The following is a 22,047-nucleotide window of genomic DNA, read 5'->3' as shown; positions in this document are numbered from 1 at the left end:
CTGCGTGCCCAGGCGGGGTGATGTGGGGCTGGAGGTTATTGCTGCTGATTCAGCAAAAGCCGGGGTGGTGGCAGGCCTGATTCAGCGCTGCTTAATCACCTCCTTATCTGGGAACGCTGCTCCGACACAGCAAATCCCGCTGGAGTCAGTGGGACTGAGGGTGCCACAAGCCACGGGGCCCGTCCCCGGAGCCATGGGGCACGGCAGCCGCAGCTCTGCGGGGCCCGGCAGAGCTGCCCTGGGCTTTATCAGCAGAAGGAAGTTTTACGACTGCAATTATACGGATGCTAATTGCACCCAAGGCCGGTTCGCATGAAGGCGAGCGGCCCCCAGGCCACGTTCACGCCCTTGTTTGCCGGGTGCTTTTCCCTCCTGCCCAACGTTGGCGTGTTCAGACCCTGCGTCGCAGCAGAGTCCCGTAACAAGGACAAGGCTTGTCCACCTCCCAAGCCTCAGAGGTGACCCTGGCTGGGTTTGCACGGGTGTCTCCCCATGGACGGGCACCTGAGCCCCACTGCGCTGGCTGCCAGGCCCACCGGAGGAACGCATGTGGCTCTATTTGTGAGGGACACCCTCAAACCCCCCCGGGCTGCACCTCCTGCCCGCAAACACCCCCGGGCTCTTCCCCCAAAGATCTGGTTTCCTGGTGATCTGGCTCACGTGGAAAACAGATCCTCGGCCCCGGGGTCAATGAGAGTGAAACGAAAACTCCACTGATTGCTCCTTGCGTGGGAGAAAGGGAATTAAATATTTACTGGGCTGAAAGCTTTACCCAGAGACTTAACTCCTGCGCTTAGTGGTTGCAGGAATTCAGCAGGTCCTGGAGGTGGTAAGCGATAAGGAACAGCCTGTTCTGGAAGCTCTGCAGGTGCATCAACCACCTTTGCTGCCGAGAGGTCAGATTTTACGCCGTGGTAATGACTGCGTGGAAAATCCAAGGGGAGCAAGGCAGGGGTGATCCTCCCCACGGGTACCGAACCCAGGGGGACCAGCTGAAGGGGCCGGAGGGGCAGGGAGCTGAGCACACAGAAGCTGGCAGGCTTGGTTTGCCTGCTGTGAGTATAAAAATATCCCAGATAATCAATTAAAAAAAAAAAACGCTACTTCACAGACATGGATTGGGGCATCAGGATGGTCCAGGAGGTGTGCTGGGTCCCCGGGAGGGTGAAGGAGAGGTTTGGAGTACTTCTCGTGGTGGACTTCTGCACCGGCCTCAGGCTTCACACACACTTTGAGGGTTTGGACAATTTGGGGACAATCCTGGATCGCTGCTGCCATCGCTGCGGTCCCCAGGCAGCTGCCAGCAACCGTGAAAGCGTTTATTCTCCTCGCCTGTATTCAGAGGGAAATCCTTCATTTCGAAGCTAGGATAATTCAGCCCAGCTCCAGGCAGATAAACATTATTTCCATCTGTTTAGTGAGATGTAATTAGAGATGTGAGATGATTAGACTTTACCACGGTGTGATTTTTTTAAAACTCCGTATCCGCACGGTCTCTAACGGGAGGGATGCCTGGGTCCGCTCGCAGCCTTGGTACATGGGGCAGACCCGGGGCTGAGCTTGATAAACCCATTTGAGCATCATCTGCGGCGCCAGAGCTGCTGTGTTTGGATTCCCTCTGGTTGGGGCTCCTGAGGGCTCCCAAACCCAGCGAGGGGCTCAGCTCCAGCCCTGGGAGCAGCATCACCCCAGCATCCTCCATCCTCAGACTGGACGTTAGGAAGAAGTTCTTCACCATGAGGGTGGTGAGACACTGGAACAGGTTGCCCAGAGAGGAGGTGGAAGCCCCGTCCCTGGAAGTTTTAAGGTCAGGCTGGACGGGGCTCTGAGCAACCTGGGCTGGTGGGAGGTGTCCCTGCCCAGGGCAGGGGTTGGAACTAGATGATCTTTAAGGTCCCTTCCAACCTGAACCATTCTGTGATTCTATGATTCCTCGGGCAGCCAGCGGGGATGGAAGAAACCCAGGACCGTGTCGGGGACAATCTCCTCTGCACGTGGAGAAGTGCTCAAGGTGATGCCACTGCGGAGCTTTGAGCTTCCAAACGCCTCCTGTTGCGACAAACCCCTTCAGAAAACTCCCTTTACCCAAGCTGGAGCAGCGGAGCCTGTCCCTGCCGCCAGCCGGCCTGTGGCACCAGCTGGGTGCTGTGTCACCGCAGGGTGCTGACTAACGGGGCCGGGACGGCGTGCTCATCTGCAGGTGGTTTCTCAAGCCCCAGAAAGAGCCTCTGTGTCTGCGTTACGGCCTCCAGCCTCCGTCGACGCGCTATTCCTGCGTGCCACAAATACAACCTTCCTGTTTGCAGATCAACCATATCAACGCTTTCTATTTTTCGCCTTTTAATTAGGGTTGGGTTTTCTTTTTTTTTTACTATTTAAGCGATACGACAGTGGGCAAAAGAGGCGGGTAATGGCTTAGTATGTAGTGCTCCAGTGCTTACGTGGATTGATTTTTCAAAAATAAGGGGTTTGTACCACTTGGTCTATTTAACAGGACCGTGTGTGCGCTGCCTAAATCATATTCCAGACATTGATTCTTTTAGAGGAACGAAGCTTCATTTCTACTAATGAAGTTATTACCATTTTTTTTTTTGGTTTTGAGGGAGGTGGATGCATTTTCCCCACCTTTTAAATACATCACCCCACTAAGGCAGACTTTCAAATGAATTCAGAGCCAGACTCCACAGGGATCAGCGCTGGGGGAAGTGTTTAAAAGCCTCCAGTGGAACAATTTTCTGTTGGAAACGAGATTTCATTGAAGCTAAATTTCCCACGAGAATCCCTTGATTTCAACAGCATTTTTTTGGCTGGGCAAACAAACGGCAAACAAGCCCACTGCTGAGGGCAAAGCCTTCATACGGGGCATTGCAAAGAGAAAAAGGTAAATATTTCAGCTTTGAAACCGTTTGCCCTTCGAAATGACTTGCAGAAATGACTTGCAGGGGTAAGGAACGTGTTAAGACGGAAAGGGCTGATGCCTGGTGGGCGTCCTCGGGGGGCTGAGCCCAGCCCAGGGGATACCCCAGATCCAGTTGCCCTGGCTCCTGTGGGTGCTGGGGCAGACGCAGGGTGGCATCTGGATGCCGGATGATGCCTCGTGCTGAGTGTTTGTATCCAGCAGATCCCAGCCTGGCGTGGGAGCACCCGCATCCCTCCCCTCCCAGGAGGATGCTTGGCCCCATGGTGACAGCATCCCGGCACGGGTGTCAGTGCCAGGCGGTGGGGCGGTGGGTACCATTTCGGGACAGGGCTGGTGGCAGCTGGCAGGGAGAAGCCTCCCGTCCCCCTCCCCAGCCCGGCAGCCTGTGGCCGGCCAAGAAGAGCTATTTCAGGCAGGATAAACAGGATGCCTTCCTCCAGGGCTGGCCACCTCCACTCCTCCCTCCCGCCGCCGGGTAAACAGTCCAGCCCAGGAAAAGACCCATGGAACAACCTCCAAGACGTTTCCACGCCGGCTGGACTGGACCCAGCCAAGAAAACTGGCCATGGTTGAGCCGAGTGTTGCCCAGCTCCAGCCCAAGCTCCCAGCGGTCTGGAAGCATCCGGGGATCGGAGCAATCCCAAAGCATGGATCCACCTCGGCAGCGAGCCCCCGGAGCCGCCCTACAGCTGGGAACAGCCTGAACTTTCTAGCCACGCCGCCACGTCCTCCGCCTTCCTCCTCCTCTTCCTCTGCCTTCGTCACACCCCGGCTGCTCGCTGTGCCCAGGGGTCTGGGAACGATGGAGGCCAGGCCTTTCCTCCCGCCGGATCCTGCCCAGGCAGAGCGCGGAGGATCCTGCGAGGGCTGTTTCCGCCTGTTGCTCTGGGGAGAGGAGCTGCAGCAACAGTGGAGGAAGGAGGAGGAAGGAGGAGCTTTTCCACCGCTTCCTCCAGCTCCCCAGCCTCGGCTGCTTCCCTCTCCGGTCCAGCAGCCCCGGGCCTGGGAGCTCACCCACCGCCCACCAGCACCCCATGGATGCGGCTGGGCAATTTTCAGCCCTGGCAGCGTGTGCGCGAGGGGATTTTGCTGGATTGGTGCAGCATTACTGGTTCCAGTATCCCACTTGGAGTGTAGCCTCCAGTATCCCACTTTTAATGTACTATGCTGGTTGGTTTGGGAGGTGCCAGCCCCCTCCTGGCTTCCCCCACCCAGGGCCAAACAGCTCCTGGTCCAAAAGCCGCGGCTGGAGAGTGTTTTAAGGCAACTTGAATTTTTCCATCCCATTCTCCCGCACGATGAGAGCTGCCCGGAGGGTGGGGAGGGAGAGGGTCCCCTCGCTTGCCCCCCACTCTGCCCCACTGTCCCCCGGCCACCCTCCACCTGGGCATTGAGTGAGGCTGAAGGCTGCGGGGGGGGGCCGGGCGTGCGGGCGCAGGTGGGACGGGGAGGAGCGGGTGTCGCAATGGCCCCATGAAGCAATGTCAGGAGCGGAGGAGGCCGGTGCCAAGACGGAGCTGGTTCGCCCGGTGCCCCCGCACCCTGTGGGTCCCCCGCAGCGTGTGCGGTGGGGGGCACGGCCACGCCGGGAAGGGCGGAGTGGGGGGCGGGGGATCGACACCGGGCTGAGGGGGGCCGGAGGGAGGGGGGAACCCCGGTGGGGCGGCACAACGTCTCTCCTTGAGCCTCCCCCATCCCCCAGCGAGCAAATTAGAGCAGCTAATTACAAGGAGGAAGGAGGGGACACACACACGCACACACAGAGCCGGGGCTGGAGCGGGGCGGCGCGGGGGGAGTGGCCGGGGGAGGCCGGCGGGGAGCCGGGGCTGCCATGGGGCGCCGAGCAGCCTGACCGCCCCGGGCGCTGCCTTCCTCCTCCTCCACCTCCTCCTCCTCCTCCTTCTCCTCCTCCTCCTCCCGCCGCCGCCGCTCCTCCTGCCGCCGCCCGCCCCGGCCGGCTCCGCTCGCCATGGGCGATGTGGTCTCCACGCACCTGGACGAGGGTCGCCGCCAGCACATCGCGGGTGAGCTCCCGGCGCGCTCCCCCCTGCCCTTACCCCACCCGGGCTCTCCCCATCCCTCCCCTCATCCTGGGTGGGGACCCCCCCTCCCCTCCATATTCCCGAGACACCCCCGCCTCCTGCTCTTCCCCTCTCTCCCAGACTTTAAACTTTTTTTTTCTTTTTTTTTTTTCTTCTTTGCACCACGTTGCAGTTTCCCTGTGTTTTTGCCTGTCCCCACGGCTGGGCACAGCCCGGGGAGGGCGGGAGGGAGGGAGGGCGGGCGGGGGGGGGGCACCCGAGGTGCCTGTCTGCCTCCCAAATGAAAGGCTGGGTTGTGCCGGGGGTGTTTGTGTTGGCTGCGGGGACCGGGGAGCGTGTTCGTGCTCTCGGCTTCCCCGGGCTGTGTCGGGGGGGGGGAGGTGGGGGGGGGGACCTGGGCTCCAGAGAGATGCTGGCAAGCCGGGTCCTGCGCAGGGAAACCACTGTCAACACGGGCTTTGCTGGGGCAGGGCCGGCAGATGAACTTTCTCCCCCTTAGCAGCGCTGGGAGATCCCATGGGAAGCCCCCCCGAGGGCTCTGGGGTGTGTGTGGGGGAAGGACTGGCTTGTACGCCATGGATGCTCCAGGCTTGCTCTCGTCATGGGCAGGACAGAGCAGTGCCCCCGCCAGCTCTGTGGGACGGGGCAGGGTGACAATGTGGTTATTGAGAGCCCGGCGCGGGATGTCTGGTCGGTGCCGCCTGGGAATGGCTGGATGTGGGATTACGGCTCTGTACAGACACGGGTTTGTGCGAAAGCCATGGCCGGGGGGGCTGGGCTGCTAATTGGTGCCTGCGGTGACACGCTTGACCCCCGTAAGTGGGGTCACCCCTCCGTCGGAGTGCTGTGTCCCCCCGCTCCGTGAGCCGCCTTGCGTCACTCCTGATGCGGGCGCTTCGCTCCCCGCGGCTGCCGAGCAGGCAGGATTTGACCTCCGAGCCCTTTCGTGCTCCGGCTTGGGTTTCAGCTCCCCAGGCTGAAAAACCCTCCTCTGCGCTGGGTTAAGCAACCCCCCCGCAAAGCCGCACCTAGTCGGGTGTCACGGCAGAGCGTGGCTTCGTGCTGGACCTTGTGCGCCTTGCAGAGAGCTCAAGGGCTTGGGGAGCGCCGGGGTTTTGGAGGTGGCTCTGCTGTATCTTGCCTCCATCTCCACCATAAAGCTGCGGGAGAAGCTCTAAAGTCCTTTTTCCCCAAGGGCTCTGGGGGTGGGAAAACGCCGCTGTGGTCTGTCAGTGATGGAGTAGCGCAGTACCGGCACAGGGACTCAACGGCTAGTGGATACGTATGGTGGAGCCCATCTGCCTTGCCAGGCCCCGCCGTCCCGGCCGGCTGGCAGGAATGCTTACGTGGTATGCGGCTCAGCAGGATGCCAGCAGGTTTGCGAGCTTTGAAGGAGAGCCTGTAACGCGCTGTGGGGTTTTCGCGTTGCATAGTTTAAAGCTCGATGCGGTTCATCCCACGGGGCTGCACCGGCTCGGGGCTGCGCTCGGCTGCTCACCGCCGTGCGTTGGGGTCCAAAGCACACCCCCAATCTCCCTTTAATGTACTGGCTCTCCGTACGGAGGCCGCTCCCTGTCCAAGCCCTGTGATCTTAATCCTGAAGAATAACAAGGAAAAGCCCGGCTGAGTTTCTCTGTGCAGGAATCTGTCTCTGCGGGGGCAGAAATGAGTTGTTTGCAAGGCCAGGCTGGGCGGTTGCACCCTGGCAGGGGCCGAGCTGTTACACGAAGGGGGGTTTCAGCTCATGCTCGAGGGGAGCGGGGGCTGCAGATGAGTTTTCATAGGGAAAATAGGATTCCTGTGAAGTAGGATTATGGAGGTTGGGCTGGTACGTGTCCTGTGCCATGCTGCAGCTCTGAAGGGTCGGGGTGAGTAGGGGGGACGCGTACCCATACTGGGACACCTTCCCGGAGCCTGCTGGGTTCACTGAGCACCTCTCCACTTTTCCGCCCGTGCTCCACGCCGGGTGAAGAGCCCCCAGAGCTGGGAGGGGCCGTACGTAACCCGACAGGCAAGGCACGACTTGCTGTCAGGCATGCAAAGCAACGCGGCAGGGAAAACTCCGGGTTTTCCTGCCTAACTCTGCCTGTTCTCCACTGCTGCCGCTCCTGCTGGCGCCCGGGGAGGGATCCATCCCCTCTCCAAGCAGCTCTTCCCAGTTATCCTTCCAACTTTGGGGAGTTTGCAGGAGATGCCCAGGCTGATGTGACCCCTGATAGCTCCCATCCCTGCTGCATTCTGGGCTTGGCAATGCTCCCCATGGATGCAGCCCCCTTACACCAGCAGAGCCGTGCCGGCTGGGCACGCAGCAAGCCCTGGGGCCGTGGGGATACGGTGAGAGCCTCTCCAGATCCTTCTGCCCTGCTCCATGCCCCAGCACGGACCTCTGAGCGCTTGCAGGTGGGCTAAAGGCAGGAGGGAGCTGGCAAAAAGCCTTCCCATGCCGTGCACAGCGTGGTCCCCTTCGCATCAGGACCTCTGCCATCAAAGCCGTGCTGCGAAGGTCCCATGCCCTGTGCCAGCCCCCGTGGCGGTGGCTGCGGTGGGGCTGATGCCAACGTCTCCCGGAGGTCACGAGCCACACACGCGTGACTTGTGTGTTGGTGGCTCAGCACCGGGGTCTTTCCTCCCACCGGTGGGGCTGGTGGGGCCGGACCGCTCTCCTGCCGCCTCGGCAGGTGTGCAGGCAGCATTCCTGCCGGCACTAGGGGTGCCCCGCGGCACGGGGCTGGCAGGGCAGCCCAGGGGGGGTGATCTGCCCCAGGGTGGTTTTCAGGCAGTTGCTGGCTGCAGCTCCTGCATCCCTTTCTCCAGGGTCTCCACGACCGGAAAGTGCTTCCTTCTGCCGCCCTGCTTCAGACATCATCCTGGCCTGAGTCACCCAGTTTGTTTGTCAACACCCTTCGGCTTCCCTCCTCCTCCTCTTCCTCCCAAGTGTGGGTTGGGAGTTGCTCCCGAACTGCTCCGTGGGTTGGAACAGGGACTGGTTCCCCCTTCTTGTGCCAGGATTCCCAGCATGGGCACCATCGCCTGGGGACACGAGGGTGGCAGGCATGGGGTGTCCTGCCAGGGCTCCTGGGAAAGCCAAGATGTCACTGGGAGCCTTGGGTTTTTGCACAGTGTCCCCTCCTGTCCAGGACAATAGGTGCCCTCAGCAAGGGGCTGGATGAAGCTCTTCCCTTGTGCCGGAATAACTCCTTCCCTAGTGCGTCCCAGCCCCATGGACCCCTTCTCCAGGGGGGCGAGGTGGCTGGTGGCTGGCAGGAGCTGGGTGGCTCTGTCCTGTGGGGCTGGTGGTCCCGGGCACCCGGCGGGTGGGAGAGCCCAGGGATGCAGCAGGAGCTGCCAGGTGCCTCCATGGCCAGAGGGATGAGGAGGTGGGCGGCAGCGCAGGGAGGGTCCCTGGGAACTCACACCTTGTTCTGGCATCTCCAGGGAGTCACCAGCTCGTTAATTGCAGAGTAAACCAGCTGTTAATTTGGGATGGGACTTCCTATAGACACCAGCCCACGCAACGGTGGCAGAGGTGACGCCGAGCCTCACCCCTGGTGTGGGATCCATGGCCTTTCCGCTCCAACGAGCCTTGTCGGGCAGCGGTGTCTGCGTCTCCCCGGTGCCGCCGAGGAGCATCCTTCTCCTGCTGGGAGGCTGGGTGCCAACGGGACGGGCTGCGGGCTCGGGTCTGGAGGTGCCCAACAAACGCCAAAAGGCGCCTGGCTGCAACGTTGGTGGGAGGTTGCCGGCGGTGGGAAGAGGTTTGCCATGGCTTCCTTAAGCGTGACACTCATTTCCTAGCCGTGGCCGCAGATCAGCCCCAGCCAGCGCGGGAGGCGGTGGCTGCTGGTGATGGGCTCCGAGCTCGGTCTGGGGGCTGATACCCTCACCCTGCCCCCAGGGCGGGGAACCGATGCGGGGAGACTCGGAGGGATCGGTGCTGCAATGTGCCGGAGATGTGGAGTGGTTTCCCGTAATGAAGTGTGTGTCTTCTTTCATCGTGAAATAAATAACTCCCCTGGCATGTCAGGGCTCCCTGCCAGCGGGGAAGGGCTGGTTCTGGCAAGCTGGGGCTTTACCTGCAGCCGTCGTGTCGGGGCACGGGGCTCGCTCGGAGCCAGCGTGTCGGGGCAGGGGACATCGCTGGCTGCGGGGGCCCCTTGCGCTGGTGGCCTTCCCACGTGCGCAGGAGGTGGGAGCCCTCCCAGCCCCGGCGCAGAGCCTGCCTTCCCTCCTGGGGGGTTTTCCCTGCCTCCCCCAGCAAGGACTTGGCCAAAGGCCTTGCCTTCAACAAGCTGGGGCACGCGTGGAGGGCATCCCTGCTCTGCCTGGGAGCAGGAGGGCTGGGGACAGGAGGAGCAGAGCTGACATGGCAGCCGAGAGCTCTCCTTGGGTCCTCGGGTCAGCCCAGGGAGAGAAAAGCACCCCACAGACCGGGACCTCCCCCCATCAGACACCCCTAACCCCATTGCAGCGACCCGGCAAGGGAAGCACAGCCAAGAGCTGGGATTTCCCAAGCCTTTGCCTCCCTCCTGCCCCCAGATCCCTGCTGAGGCTGGCTCTGAGCCCGGGGAGGCTCGGCACCTCTTGGCACACCCCCTGTCAGCTCTATCCCACCCTCCCGGGGACCCATGGCCTCCCGTCCCTCTGCCTGAGCCCCGCAGCAGGTTGCAACAAGCCGCTGGCTCCCACCCACAGCTCTGCCCCAGCCACGGCGCTGGGAACAGCAAAGGTGCCACGTGGGCATGGGGACAGTCACCAAAGGACCCCCCAAAAGAGGGGGTTCAGCATGCAGACGGCCCTGGTCCGCAGGTGGTGGGTCCCACGGACAGACCCTGCAGCCTGGTCCCAGCCCATGGGCAAGGAGCGACGTCGAACCCACCCATCCCATTTCCAACGTTCTTCCAGCATCCTGCCACCAGGCTTTGTTTCACCACCTGCTCCCAAGGAGCGGATGGATATGGGGAAGCTGGAAAGCTGTCTGCTCGCAGCGTGGGGCTCTTGCCTCCCACGCCACCAGCACCCTGGGCTCCGTGCGTCTCGGAGCTTTGCAGCTGGCAGAAGGGCTGGAGGCATCCAGGGATGCTTATCCACGGGAGCGTGCCGGGGAGAGGTTTGGAGGCGGGAGAGCACGAGGCTCAGCACCCGCTTTGGCCCTGCAGGACCCAGGTCTGGTCCCACCACCCAGTTGGTAGAAGGTGTCACCACACCCTTGTGCTGCAGCCCCCGGAGCCTGGTCCAGAGACCCCCAAGCAGCCGCTGTGCCCCCTCCCCAGCCCCTGGCCACCCCCTGAGCCTTGCCTCGTGCCTGGATGTGCCCACGCCGGCTCTACGGAGAGCCCGGTGCCAGGGGGGCCAGGAGGGGAGGAAGGGGCCGAGCGGAGCCGCTCCTTGCACGCAGATTTCCTCCTGGCATCCTGGACCGGAGGGGGAGGAAGGAGTAAAACTCCACCTTTTCCCCCTTTTCAAAGGGAAAGGGCAAGCGGCGTCGGGCGCAGGTCCCGACTCCGGCTGATAGAGCGCGGTGCCTTTCTCCGTGCCCTCCTGCCCTTCCCCAGCAGCCCCTGCCCACAGCTGGGCTCCCAGCCCCGCTTGGGGGGAGCTCGGACCCCTCCTCTATGGGAGTCCCCAGGATGGGACGTCCCCGTGCAGGGGGATGGATGGGACGCTCTGCCCTGGGGCCCGCAGGGGACCTGGGGCAGGACCTCGCTCCCCTCCTGCGACGCTGGGGACTGCTGGGGCACGGGACACTTGTCCTGGCTCCATCCCTCTGCAGCTCTGCTCAGCGCTAGGCGTGATGCCCCTTGGGGGACTTCCCTGCATGAAGGGACGTGCCCCAAAGCTGGGGTGACCTCAGTGCTGCCGCGTGGGGGGCAGGAGAGCCAGGCTGCCGGCTCCCAGCACCCAAAGCAGCGGTGGCTCAGCCATGGGAAGCATCCTGAGCCCCTTCCTCTGATCCCAAGACATGCAGGGGCATCACCTGAGACCAGGACAGAGTCTTTTTTTGGGAATGTCCCCACACTGGGAGCGTCCCTGCTTTGGGAACATCCCCTGCCTAGGAGCCACGTTACTCGGCTGGCTGCTGCCCCCCCTCCCGCAGCGAGGAAGGTGCCGATGATGCTCCGTGCTGCCCGGCGATGGCTGCTGGCCCCGCAGGGCAGGTACCCACCAGCCCAGGTTCTCCATGGTTCATCAGGGGCTGTGGTGCTTCTGGAGTGCCCTCGGTCATGGGAGACACTGAGCCCGTGGCCTCCCTCGGCATCGCCCTCCAAGGAGGGAGCAGGCATGGGGGACATGGTGTGGGACGGTCACCACGGGGCAGGTGGAGACCCTCTGTCCTGCCCCAGCCTCGCGGAGGAGCCGGGCACGGGAACCCCCCCCGCGGCAGAGCCCAGAACAGGCTCAGGGCTGTTTTGTTCAAATACCTCCTGGTTTTTGTGTTGGGTTGGGTTTTTTTTGGGTTTTTCTTTTGTGTTTTTTTTTTGGATGTACATAAAAGTCTTTGTTTGGTCTCCTCCCGTGGTGCTGGATTGGGTTTCGTTCGGCGCAGGGAGAGCGTGCCAGGTTCAGCTCCTCTCCCTGGGGCTGGGCACAGGGGGGCACGAGGAGGACGGCTGCTTTTCCCCTGCCGAGCACAGAAGCATCTACTGGGACATCCCGGAGTAAGGACCACTCACCCCCTGCTGTCCCTGGAGCAGGAGAGACCCAGAGATGCCCAAGTTTGATCTGACCCCTTTGCCTTGGGGACCCCCCGAGTCCTGCAGCTCCCGGGTGCGGTGGGTCCCTGCGTGGGTGCCCAGAGGATGCCGCTGCCCCTGCACCACCCCACAGCGGTACTGCCAGCGCCCCAGCGTTGACTCAGGCGCGGTGGGGGTTGCGCCATGCCGGCACGGATGCAATGCTGCCAGGCCGGTGGTGGTGGCTGAGCAGGACCTTATCTGGGGAGGGGTGATGCTGGGGCCCACCCTGCTGCGGGGCAGCGCCCACCCGTGGGGTGAGCACCAAAAGGCTTGGCAGCTCTTTTCCAGCCTGGCCAGGCACCGGTGGGACCCTGGAGACATGTGGGGCGATGTGACTGCAGCCAGGATGAGGGCAGTGAGTGGGTTTTGGGGATGGTACCCCAAAGCATCCTTGGCGGAGCTTGAGCTGAGCTGCTCCACAGGGATGCTTCCTCTCCCCACATCCACCTCCCTGCCCGTGGGACATATCCTGGCTGTCCTACGAGTGCAATCACCGCTTCTGGTGGGCTCGAACCTGGTCCCTGTGCCCACGGGGCAGGTGGCGTGTTGGGCCGGGGGCAGTTAGCCCAGCTGGGGTGTCTGTGTGGACACCTGCGCCCCGTGGCTTTGGGGCATCACCCCTTGTGGCAAGGCTGCTCAGAGGGGAAGGGATGGGGCAGGGGGGGTCTTGCCTGGATCGGGCAGGGTCGGGTGGGCCGGGGGGGGATCTCCTCCTGCCCCATCCCTCGGAGGCTGCTCGGGCAGCGAGGTTCAGGGCAGACATCTCGCGCTGGGCTCAGTCCAGCCCCAACCAGCTTCTCCAGAGCCGTTCCAAGGCCCCAAACACTGTTTGTTATTCACATGCACATTCCTCGCACGCAGCCCCGCAGCAGCCTTGTTCCCAGGGACAGCGGGAGACCGGCATCCACGCTGCGGGAAAACACCGTCCGGCACGTAGCCGGACGCTAATCCCTCGTCCGCTGGGCTAGATACAGCCCCGAGCTGCGGGAACAGGACTGATGCTGAGGGCTGAGCCCGGCTTCGTGGTTGGGAATGGGGAGTGGGAGGGGTGAAGGGTGTCCGAAGCTCGGTCGAGAGCACCGCCGGGGTTTTTCGGCTATTCCTGGGCTGAGGAGCCGCTGCTGAATGCGCTGCTTGGTTTTCGGGCCCCGTGGATTTCGTGGTCTGCTTTTAGATCTTCCTGCGGCCGCGCCGGGCACGGCTCAGCTCCGGCAGGTTTGTTTGCTCTGGGCTGGGAGGGGAGAGGCGTTGTGCAACCGCCGCGGCTGGGCGCGGTGCTGGGAGACTGAGGGGTGCTGCCAGGGTGGGGACAGGAACCCCCCCGGGAGCATCCCCAGGGACATCCCGGGGGATGCTGCCAGCCGTCGGGACGGAGGGGGTGCCGCAGGGTGCTGGCGGAGGGTGCACCTTGCAGGCGGCGAAGCAGAAGCGCCGTGTCCCCGACGGGTGCCCCAGCCCCGAGCTGGCACTTCTGACTCATCCGGGGGCAGAGGCAAAGGCAGGGCGAGAGAGGATGAACCGGTTCAGGCCTGGGCCCATCTGGTTTCTCCTCCGAGGCTCCGCTGCCTCATCCCTTCCTGCCGCTCAGCCCCCGTCCTGCCCGCCCTTCCCCGCCACCGCCTGAGTCACGCTCGCCTCATCCCCGGCACCCAGGGGCCGGCAGGATGCGTCCCCTTTCCGCCCGGACCGTGCCTCTGAGCTGATTTGTAGCCGAAAATATTCCCCCCGACGGATTTTGGAGCAGTACCGGAGCCAGGCAGCGATCCCGGTGCTGCCGGCTGCCCCGGTGCTGGGCTCTGCCCTGGCGCAGGCAGCAGCGGGGTGTCCAAAGGGCTGGGAGCAGCCTCCGCGCTCGGTTTGTTCCAGAGAAACTCACTCTAAATCCCGGTAGCGTCCTGCGGTAGAAACGCCCTGGACTGGTTTTGGGTGGGTTTGTGTGGAGGCCGCGTTTGGATGCAGGGGGGAAACCATCCCTGGTCTTTGCTCTCTCCCCCCAGTTTGTTTTCCCCCGTTCCAGTCTCTCCCAGTTTGTATGAGAGGGGGAAATACAAAGCGCTACCGGTTCAGCCCCCCAGGTTTTTGCAGTTATCAAGAACAAACCCTCCGTCGTCCCCTTTTCTGCCACTGTGTCCCCTTGGGTGGGGAGCTGATGCCTGACCCCCCCCAGCCCCGGCATCGCCCTGGAAACCCCCTCCCGGGAGGGATGCTCAGGGGATGCTCAGTGGGGCTGAGTCAGGCCCATGTGAAGGAGTTTGTGTTTCTGGCTGGAAATGAACTCACACTCAAATTCCCGAAGCCCTAAACCTCCGGCTGGGGCTTAACCCTTCGGGTGCATCCCTCGGTGCTGTGGGATGCTGGCCCGGCTCCCCGCAGGGAGATGCGGGGGCTCTCTGCTCTTCCCGGTGCTCCGTCGGCGGTGGCACCTCTTGCACCGTCCCTTCTCCCGGTTGTCACTGCGTTGCTGATGCTCAGCCTGCCCGCAGCCATCCCGTCTCCTCTCACGCTGCCTTTCCGAAAATCTCACCGAGACGAGCCTGTGCTGAGCCGTGCCCCGCGCTGCGGTGGGACGAGCCGGCGGGCAGGCAGGGTGACACAGCAGCCACCCGGGGAGGGGGAGATGGGGGACACACAGCCTGTGTCCGTGGGCCGTTACCCAGCTCAGCACCCGCAGGGGGTGCTCAGGGCTCGTAGGGGGCTGCGGGTTTGAGGTCTGGCTCAGCGCCCCATCCCCGGTGTGCTGGGCAAAGTGTCCATGGCATGCTGTGCATCCCTCCTTTGTCGTGCTGTGCACCCCACCCATGGGTGCCCCCCTTCCTCGCCGTGCGTGGTGCTGTGCACCCCCGGCGGAGGATGCCCAGACACATCATGGCAGGATTTGGTGCACGCAGCAAGCGACCCCCCCGCCCCCGCCAGGCGCCTTCGGAGCCGGCAGCGGCGCGGGATCGCTGGAGCAGCCCCGCTGCGAGGGATGACCCGAGCACCCTTCGCCCAGCCAGGGGTATCAAACCTCCCTGCGGTGGCTTTGTCCCCGCTTTCCCGTGCTGGAAGAGCCACCCTCGTTGTCCTCCTGGGAAGAGCCAGAGCAGCCCGAGACAAGGACGCCAGGGGCAGGGTGGCAGCAGCGGGTCGGCGAGGGAAAGTCGGTGCTTGGGTGACTTGGGTGACAAGCGCGGTGCTGCCCGTCCTCCCTGGCTCCCCTCCTGCCGGTGCCTCCGCTATCCCCCTTGCACGCTGGGCATGGCAACGGCCGGCCAGGTGGCCGCTCCCTGGCACGCTGGGGACAGCCGGGGATGCCGTGGGGCTGTCCCCATGAGCAGTGCCCCACCGCCTGGCACCGGCACCCCTGTTGGTGGCCGGGTGAGGAGGGGCCCTTTTGGTTTTGCTGCCTTTATCTGGGTGGCCATCACCTCCTGTTCATTCTTACCTCCCTGAGGTGTGGGGTGGCCGGGCTGGTGGCACCGTGTGGCAGCCAGTGGATGTCCCTGTCAGTGCCACCCGCTGCTGGGAGCCTGCGCTCCCCCCAGCAACCCAGCCCCGCTCGCTAATCATTTACCGGCTAAATTAGTGATTAACTCCTTCCCCGGCAGCCTGGGCAAGTCTGGCCGTGCCAGCACACGCCGCTCGCAGGTCCCCTGCCAGCGGGATGTCCTATGGGCCATCGCCACCATGGCACGGGCCATTGCCACCATGGCAGAGGGACCTTCACTGGGGTTGTGGGCACCCGGCAGAGGGACATGGTGGCATCGTCCCCCCGGGGTGTCTGCCCCGCTGTTGCACCGCAGGGACATCCCTGTGCCATCACCCCCTCGCGGAGCCGGCAGCGAGGGGACACGGGGAGCCTGTGAGGGGACACGGGGAGCCAGCGTGGAGGCTGGGGCTTTCCCGCGGCCCCGCTGAGTCAGGCTGTCCCGCGGGGGCCGGGGACATGAGCCAGGCGAGGGGGCCGGGGACATGAGCCAGGCGAGGTTTCGTCACCAGCGCGGGGGGGGTTCTGCCTCAATGAACTTTTTTGTCCCCCCCCCCCCTTTTTTTTTTTTTTTCCCCTTCTTATTTTTTTTTCCCTACAAGGGGGAAAATTCCCTGCCGCCGGTGAGGCATCCCTGCGGCATCCCGCAAGGCTCCCAGCGGCTGCTCCCGCTCCCACTCATCTCGGCTGCAGCGACCCGGGGTGGGGGGTGGGGGGGGTGGGGACACGCTCCTTGGGAAGGCTGGGGTTTCAAAGGCACCCACACATTCCCCCCCCGCCCCCCGAATATGTGTAAGCAGCGCCAGAGGGGTGACATGGGCCCTGCAGGGGGGGTGCGGGGCGAGGGACGTGGGGCTTTGGGCTTGCAAAGCGGGCTGGGGGCTACGGGGGGGCTGCGGGTGGCTGTTCCCGCTGGGATTTGTCAGACGGTGACTCCGGCCTCCCTGGGGGTCTGTGTGTGTGTGTGTGTGTGTGTGTGTGTGTGTGTGTGTGTGTACACATGGGGGGGTGTGGGCATGTGTGTGCATGTCTGTGCGTATGTGTGTGCGCACGGTCGTGTGCGTGTTTGTGCACGGGGACGTATGTTTGTGCATGTTTGTGCGTGTGCGCGCGCACGTGTGTGTGGTTGTGCATGTGTGTGCGTGTGGTTGTGCATGTATGTGTGCATTTGTGTGCATGTTTGCACACGTGTGTGCACGCGTGTACATGTGTGTGTTTGTGCACGTGTGTGTTTGTGCGTGTGTGTGCATGTGTTTGTGCGTGTGTGTGTGCATGTTTGTGCACGTGTGTGTATGTTTATGTGTGTGTGCACGTGCGTGTGCACATTTGTGTGCATGGTTGCGCGTGTGTGTATGTTTGTGCATGTGTGTATGTGTGCGAGTGTGCGCGCACATGTGTGTGCATGGTTGTGCGTGTATATGTGCATGTGTGTGCACGTGTGTGTGCATTTGTGTCCATGTTTGTGCATACGTGTGTATGTTTATGCACATGTGTGTGCATGCGTGTGTGCATTTGTGTGCATGTTTGCACATGTGTGTGCGTGTGTGCATGTGTGCGTGCATGTTTGTACATACGTGTGTGTATGCTTATGCGTGTGTGTGCATACTTGTGTGTGGGTTTGCGTGTGTGTGTGTGCATGTGTGTATGTGTGTGCATGGTTGTGCATGTATATGTGCATGTGTGTGTGTATGTTTGCACATATGTGTGCATGTTTGTTGTTTGTGTGTGTGTTTATGCGTGTGTGTGCATGTGTTTGTGCGTGCGTGTGTGCATGTTTGTGCAGGTGTGTATGTTTATGTGTGTGTGTGCACATTTATGTGTATGTTTGCACGTGTGTGTGTATGTTTGTGCATGTGTGTGCATGTGTGTATGTTTGTGCATGCACATGTGTGTGCATGGTTGTGCATGTATATGTGCATGTGTGTGCATTTGTGTATATGTTTGCACACGTGTGTGCATGTGTGTGTAGATGTTTATGCATGTGTGTGCGTGTGTGTGCGCATATTTGTGTGGGGGTTTGCGCGTGTGTGTGTGCCTGTGTGTGTGTTTGTGCTTGTGTGTGTGTGTACGTTTGTTTGCACACGTGTGCATGGTTGTGCATGTGTGTATGTGCATGTGTGTGTGTGCACGTGTGTGTGCATGGTTGTGCATGTGTGCGCGCGCGTTTGTGTCCATGTTTGCGCGTATGTGTGCATGTTTGTGTGTATGCGTGTGCGTGTTTGTGCGCGGGGGGGGTGTGTTTGTGCGCGGCTGTGTTCGTGTGTGCGCGCACGCGTGTGCGTGGATACCCGCGCTGCCCGGGGCACGAGCAGCTCGGCCGCAGAGCACCCGGTGCCCGCTGTCCCCGCACCGCCCCGTGCCACCAGGGTGCTCCCCGCTGGCCGTGCGTGCCTGGGGGCGATGCCACCCCGCTCAGGGCACGGGGACCCGCTCCCTGTCGCCGGGGGGGGCCCCCCCAGGGCACAGTGGCCGTGCCCGGGGGGGGGGGGAGCCGGGAAGCAGGAGGCAGCTGTGTGTCCCCAAGGGCAAGGCTGCCAGGACCTTGGTCGGGCTTCTGGCGGGGGCAGAGGGGTGGAGGCTGTTTTGGGTGCAGAGGATCATCGCACCCTCCTCTACCTTTGTCCCTTCAGCTTTAACCCTTTGCTGCCCACCCCAGGTCCTGGCACATCGGGAAAGGGGAAGGGACATCCCCAACCTCAGCTTATCGGGTATCTTTGAGGGGGCGCCGGGGGGGGACACGCTCGTGGGAAGAGCGGCGGTCCGAGCATCCCCGACGGAGGCTGCCTGGCAGCGTGCAGCTCCCCGGGGGAGGCTGAGGGGGTCCCCAGCCCCACGGAGCCACCCGGGCTGAGCCACGTCCCAGTCCCTGCCGGGCTCTGTCCCACCTGGGACCTGCGGTGGTGTCGCGGCAGCCCAAATCTTGCGGAAACCTCCGTCGGTCATGGATGCGTCCAGAGGACGGGGAGTTGGAAAGGCACCGCTCTCGGGTCGGGGAGGGGGGGGCCCAGCAAACTTCACAGCAAAACCTGGGCAGGATCCGACCTCCCCGCTGCCAGATCTGCTGACGCTGCCGGCCGCGGCCTGGGCTATTTAAAGCATCACTCTCATTTTCACATGATTTCGAGCGTAATGAGGAAAGGGAGCTCTGGCCACGCACTCGTGCTCGACAGGGCTCGCTGCAAGCCGGGGGCTGCCAGGATGGAGCCCTGGTCTCCCCACCACGGTGAAAAGAACAACAGGCAGCAAATACAGGCAGCTGGAGGGAAGGATACGGTCAAGCTGTCCATGCTGTTCTCCAGGAGATAAGGTCTCTGGGCTAGACCTGGAGCTCGTGGCTTGTTTTTTCCCCTTGGTTTTGCTCTGAGAGGTGGCAAAGCTGGGGCTGGCCCGGGTCGTATGGGAGGGCAGGATGAGAGCTGGCTCCTGCCTCGGGATGTGCATGTGCGGGGCTGCTGCTGGTGCTGGAGATGCTTCCACGGGCAGGACGCAGCCAGTCCAGGCTGCTGGAGTAGCTTGGGCAGCTTCTGGAGTCCTTCCGAGGGCAAGATCCACCTCCTGCCCTGGTTCAAAGTGACTAAAACTGGACCGGGGCTGCTATGGCCGGGCCGTGACCTCTCTGTACGTGAGGGCTCCACGTGCCTTTGGGGTGCAGCCCGCATTGCCGGGGCCACCGGGTGCTGCAGGACTGTTGCCTTCCCAACCGGCCCGTGCCGTTGTGCTGGCACCGCTCTGGGCTGGGTGACGACTGTGGTGGCACAACCGGTCGGGGGGGTGGGCAGGAGCCGGGGCCGCCTCTCCCGGCCGGTTTCACCCAGACGAGCCTCGGGCTCCACGGTCCTGGGGCGTCACCCGGGACAAGGACAAACCTGTGTTGCCTGTTCCGTCCGTCGACCAGGGTGTCCTCCCCGGAGCCGCTTACCCTGCCGTGCCCGCCGTGGCGGTGATGGCTGGGTGGGTGGGTTGTGTGGGTCCCTGGGGACCTGGCAGATGATGTAGCATAGCCAGACCCTGCGAGGTGCCCACCGGGCATCCTGAACTCTCCTCCTTGCTCCCCGCATCCCATCCAGCCTGGCCTCGGGGGTTTGCCCGGCGGCTGGGATGCCCGGAGCTTTTTCTCTGCCCTCCCCGTGCTGCAGAACCCCTTTATCTCTGCCTGCAGCCGCCACGTGCGGCTTAGTCATGCTGGGGAGGGCAGGAGGGGAACGCGGAGGCTGAGGAACAGATAATGTCTGCGATCAGAGGTGCCGGCGCTGGGGCTCCGGCTGAGCCAGGCACTGGTGGGTGCCATCGGCATCCCGCTGCGGTCACAAAGCTGGTGGCTTCTCCCTGCCATTGCCAGGAACCAGAGGGATGTGCCGGAGCCTGCACCATCCCAGCAATCCTGGCTGCTCGGGGACCACACGGCTGGGAGTGACGGGGACCAGGGCGGTGGCACCCAGCGCAGCGGGAGGGAGCGGGTGCCAGGAGCTCAGCGGTGCCGGAGCAAACACGGGGCTTGGGAAAACACTGTCTGTAGGCGGCGGGGGACACCCAGCACCACCCTGCGAGGTCCCTGCCTGTGCACCCAGCTTGCCAAAGCGCTTTGCCGTGGGTGTCTGAGCCCCAGCCCAGGACGGGGCGGTGGCTGGTGGGACCGTCCCCATCCCTCCCTCGCCCCACCACGACCAGGGGGGAGCTCAGGCGAGGGGCTGGGAGGTGACAGGGGACACAGCTCCCTGGGATGGCCGTCTGTCCCCAAGCCCCTCCAGCTCTTGGCTGGACACGCAGCCGAAGTGGCTCATAGAGGGACGGTCACTCGTGGGTGTCCTCGGTCATGCTGCTGGCGGGGGGAGGATGCTCTCAGTACCCCCCAGCGCTGCTGGGAGGTTTTGCTCAGCCGTGTGAAGGAGCCAGTGGGTGGCTTAGCTGGTTCCCATGGGGGACACATGGCCCCCTGGCAGGGTGGCACAGGCGGTGGTGGGGGGGGGTCGGGACACCCACGGGCATCATCAGCGTGTGCTGCCCATCGTCTGCTCTCAGGCAGAGCCCGGCTGTACCACCGCTAGCGCTCTAGGTCTTGCCAAATCCGGTGTCACCTTGTGTCACCTCCTCACCACGCCGCTGGCCACCTCCTTCTGTCCCCCCCGCCTTGGGTCCCTGCCCCTCTCGCTGCTGAGCGTGGTGGCTGGGGGGTGGGAGCATCAGTGGCCCCCCCCAGCATCCCCTCTGCACCCCGGAGGGGCTTGCTGAGCCGGGGGAGATTTAGTCACCTTGGATATTTGGCTGCAAATGTTTTGTTTCGGTGTCCGCGAGCAATCGACTTTTGCTTTTCCATTTACTTAAAACCTCCTAATTGGCCCCGCCGTTAATCAGGGAAGAATGAGTGACTAAGCCGTCTCGCCTGCCCTGGAGAACCGGGGGCTTTTTTTTTTTTTTTTTTTTTTTTTTTCTCCTTTTTTCCCATGAACTGAAAGGAAATGAAACCTCAAAATGTCCTTTTAAATCTCAGCCGTCGGCGTCGCTGCCCGGAACCCCGGCCAAAACCATGCAGTCGGGTAGACGGGAGCCGCAACAGAGGCGCGGGGGGACCGCGAGCTCTTCTCTTTTCCAGGAGAAAATGCCAAAAAAATCGGGGGGGGGGGGTGAGGAATTCCTCTGCTGGGACGAGCAGGCGTCTCGTTCTTTGCCGAAGCGAAAAAAAAAAAAAAAAACTTGCTTAAGTTTAAAAGGCATTTTTAGCCCCGGCCCGGCGCGACATTGGCCCCGCGGGGGGGTTTGCTCCCGGCGCGGGGCTGGCAGTGCCAGCATCTCCTCGGGGACGGGTTTATCTGCCCCCAGCCGCCTTCCTGGGGCGGCATTTTCCTCCGGAGCTGCTCATCCCACGGGGATTTGCAGCACCCCGGAGCAAGCGGCTGCTTCACGTCGGCTTGGCTGCGGGGCGGCTGCTGCTGCTGGGGATTTGGGCTCCCGCCGAGCTGCGCTGGGGCTGGCGCGAGGGGCTGTTGTGTCTGGGTTCGTGCCCCCGGCATCGCGCTGGCTCCGGCACTGGGGATGCAGAGCCAGCCATCGTTCCTCCCTCTGGCAGAGCCCGAGCCCTCGGAAATAGTTGGAGGCCACTCAAATTCTTTCCTTTTCACAGGCTCTGGGGCAAAGTTGAGAGCGAAATTCAAAGTTGAGGCCCCGTGTGCCAAAGGCAGCTCCGGGGAGGTTGTCTCCATGGATCTGTGATGCTTTGTGATGGTGGGGGGGGGGGGGTTTGGTGGAGGAGCCCCCCCGTGGGGTCTGGAGCTGGGGTGGGGAGAGGGCAGGGTGCTGCGTGGGGCAGGGTGTCCGTAGGGAGGGTGCCGTGTGGGTCCGGGTGCTGCGTGGGGCAGGATTTGCTGCGTGGGGCAGGGTGTGCGTGGGGCAGGGTGTACATGGGGCAGGGTGCCACATAGAGCTGGGTGCCATGTGGAGCTGGGTACATGTGGGGCAGGGTGCTGTGTGGGGCAGGGGGCTCAGGATGCGTGTGGGGCAGGGTGCTGTGTGGGTCAGGGGGCTCAGGATGCATGTGGGGCAGGGTGCTGTGTGGGGCAGGGGGCTCAGGATGCGTGTGGGGCAGGGTGCTGTGTGGGGCAGGGGGCTCAGGATGCGTGTGGGGCAGGGTGCTGTGTGGGTCAGGGGGCTCAGGATGCGTGTGGGGCAGGGTGCTGTGTGGGTCAGGGGGCTCAGGATGCGTGTGGGGCAGGGTGCTGTGTGGGTCAGGGGGCTCAGGATGCGTGTGGGGCAGGGTGCTGTGTGGGGCAGGGGGCTCAGGATGCGTGTGGGGCAGGGTGCTGTGTGGGTCAGGGGGCTCAGGATGCGTGTGGGGCAGGGTGCTGTGTGGGTCAGGGGGCTCAGGATGCGTGTGGGGCAGGGTGCTGTGTG

General features: G+C 63.1%; 1 protein-coding gene across 1 annotated transcript in view; it reads left to right on the top strand.

Annotated features, from left to right (window-relative positions):
• The first annotated feature begins 4,710 nt into the window (after positions 1-4,710).
• NIBAN2 (niban apoptosis regulator 2) overlaps positions 4,711-22,047 on the top strand; it is a 36,659-nt gene continuing 19,322 nt past the window's right edge. The window contains exon 1 of the mRNA XM_074608728.1: positions 4,711-4,944. Coding sequence (XP_074464829.1) covers positions 4,890-4,944 — 55 coding nt within the window. The 5' untranslated portion in view covers positions 4,711-4,889. The remainder of the gene's footprint in view (positions 4,945-22,047) is intronic.

This window comes from Larus michahellis, chromosome 15, assembly GCF_964199755.1.
Source record: "Larus michahellis chromosome 15, bLarMic1.1, whole genome shotgun sequence".
In the NCBI taxonomy this organism is placed as follows: Eukaryota; Metazoa; Chordata; class Aves; order Charadriiformes; family Laridae; genus Larus; species Larus michahellis.
Note: the sequence above shows the minus strand (reverse complement) of the source record. Positions and strands in the feature narration are given on the sequence as shown.